The sequence below is a fragment of the Artemia franciscana genome, chromosome 4 (genome assembly GCF_032884065.1).
Source record: "Artemia franciscana chromosome 4, ASM3288406v1, whole genome shotgun sequence".
NCBI classification, from domain to species: domain Eukaryota; kingdom Metazoa; phylum Arthropoda; class Branchiopoda; order Anostraca; family Artemiidae; genus Artemia; species Artemia franciscana.
The window spans coordinates 44,633,048-44,635,455 of record NC_088866.1 but is presented as its reverse complement, the minus strand read 5'-3'; the positions used below and the strand labels follow the sequence as shown (position 1 = coordinate 44,635,455).

Here is a 2,408-nt window from a genome sequence, read left to right as displayed (position 1 = left end):
TAAGAAGAATACTGCAGTGTCATAAATGCCAGAGATATGGACATGTACAGAAATACTGCAGAGCACAGCAGCCTAAATGCCTGAGATGTGCTGGAGATCATGACTCAGGAGTCTGTCAGTTATAAAACAAAGACATTCAAAACAGAACAAACTCCTACAGTTGCGCAAACTGCAAAGGGTCACACGCCTCTACATCATCACAATGTCCTATAAGAATGCAGAATAAAAATATTCTCGAAATTGCGGAAAAAAACCAAATCAGCTACAAAAGAGCTACCACAACATATAGAAGCTATGCAGACGTTATCAACAAAAAACAGGACCAGCTCTTAAACCCAAAACCATCAGCCTACGATGTTAACTATATTGCAGAACAAACAGCAAAGAAAATCACCTTGGGTATTTTGCTGAACCCAGAACTATTGAACCTAGAAAAACTACCTCTAACAGATCGAATAAATAAACTGTGTGAATTGGTTGAAAAACTAAACATTCGTATAAATAGAAATGAGGTAAACCAGGTAGTACAAATGAACCAAATTCTTAGCCAGAAATGATGATTTTTTTAAAAATTTTAGCATGGAACTGCAACTCCATCAAAAATGAAAAGAAATTTTTATTAGAGAGTTTCTGTAATGATAATAAGGTGGATATTATTTGCTTGCAAGAGACCTGCCTTAAGCCCTTTCATAGTTCACAACCAAATTTCAAAAATTACAACTGTCTAAGATATGATAGGTTGGACTCCCAAAAGGGGGGTGTATTAATATGCATTAGAAGTGGGCTACATTTTACTGAGATTACTATCAACTTTATAGAGGAACACATCGAAAAGTTTGAAGCAGTTGGCTGCAAGATCTTTTTGGATAATCAATTAAAACTGAACATAGTTAACATATACAGCCATTCAGGCTCTGCAGCTGGACTTGATAATTTTCTGAATGGAATAGAAACCTCAACATTAAATAATGAGATGCTGCTCATAGTGGGGGACTTCAATGCTCATAGCAGAAGCTGGTGTTACTGCCCAATTGTAAACACGGCTGGAAAAAGTATTGAAAGTTTTATGTTAAATTCAAGACTTTGTCTAGCAACCCCAAGAGGTCTCCCAACCAGACTGAATCCAAATACTGGTAAATTTACTACCATCGACCTTGCTTTTGTTGATCCATCACTTTTTAACAAATGTACTGTTTATGCCCCAGATCAAGATGTTCTTATTAGTGATCACCAGCCAATTCTTATACACCTTAATCAATCAAATTCCTCTCAGAATACAACTACAAAGAAGAAAAGATTCATAATTAGGAAGGCAGACTGGTTTGAGTTTAAAAAAGAAATGGAGACTACAGCAGTTAACCTACCGGTTACTGACAGTAATAGTATCGAAGAAAAAGTGGCAATTTTCCAGGAAAACATTCTTGGAATTGCCCAACAATTCATTCCAATGTCAAATGGTAAACACAAACCAAGACACTCCTCTCCTTGGTGGACTAATGACTGTGAAGTGGCAAAAAAGGAATTTACTAGGAAGAGGAATCTATATAAAAGAATATCTAGCAATCAAAATTACTTACAACTGAAAAAAGCTTACGCAGAGTTCAAAAGAATCATTTTTGGAGCTAAGAGAGATAGCTGGAAACAGTTTTTGGAAAAGCTTAGCTTCAGGGACCCAACCTCCAAAGTATTTTCATTTCTTAGGAATATGAATAAAAAAGCACCTGCTTTAAAAAATAACCCACCACTGAACTTCGAAAACCAATGCCTGGTGAATGATGATGAAAAAGCAGAAGCAGCGGTCAAATATCTAAATAGTACTATAGGAAAGGAAGACCCAGATTTCAGTGAAATAAGCCGTATTAGGGGAAGGGTGAGAGCACTATCTGCTAAAGATAACGAAGAAGACTATAACAAACAATTTGCATACAAGGAATTAGATTTGGTGATTTCAAAATTACCAAATACTTCACCGGGACCTGATATGATTCATGCAATCTTTATCAAAAACCTCAATCAAACTTGGAAAAAGTCTCTCCTAGACATTATTAATCAAGCTTGGTCAGAAGGTATATATCCCAGGCTGTGGAAAAAAGGTGAAGCAGTAATGAATGAATGAATGAATGAACTTTATTACCCGTAAAGTATAAAAAACACAAAGTACGGAGTATTATAAATAAATATAAATAAATAAACAAAAACAAATACGATAAACAGCGAAGAAAAACAAAATTCAAACTAACAAAAGACAATATAGACTAATCAACCAGTATCTATATGGAAAAAAGGCTGCAGAGGGTCATAAACGTGAATAAAGTTGACAGTCTTTTTACATAAATCATAATGATTCCCAAAATTGGAAAGGATTGCTCTAAGCTAGAGAATCACCGTTTCATAACCCTATTACCGAT

General features: G+C 35.3%; 1 protein-coding gene across 1 annotated transcript in view; it reads left to right on the top strand.

The window, feature by feature from the left end:
- The first annotated feature begins 215 nt into the window (after nt 1–215).
- LOC136025780 (integrin alpha-PS1-like) overlaps nt 216–2,408 on the top strand; it is a 136,671-nt gene continuing 134,478 nt past the window's right edge. Inside the window, exons 1-2 of the mRNA XM_065701767.1 lie at nt 216–399; nt 819–2,066. Of these exons, the coding sequence (XP_065557839.1) occupies nt 216–399; nt 819–2,066 (1,432 nt within the window). The remainder of the gene's footprint in view (nt 400–818; nt 2,067–2,408) is intronic.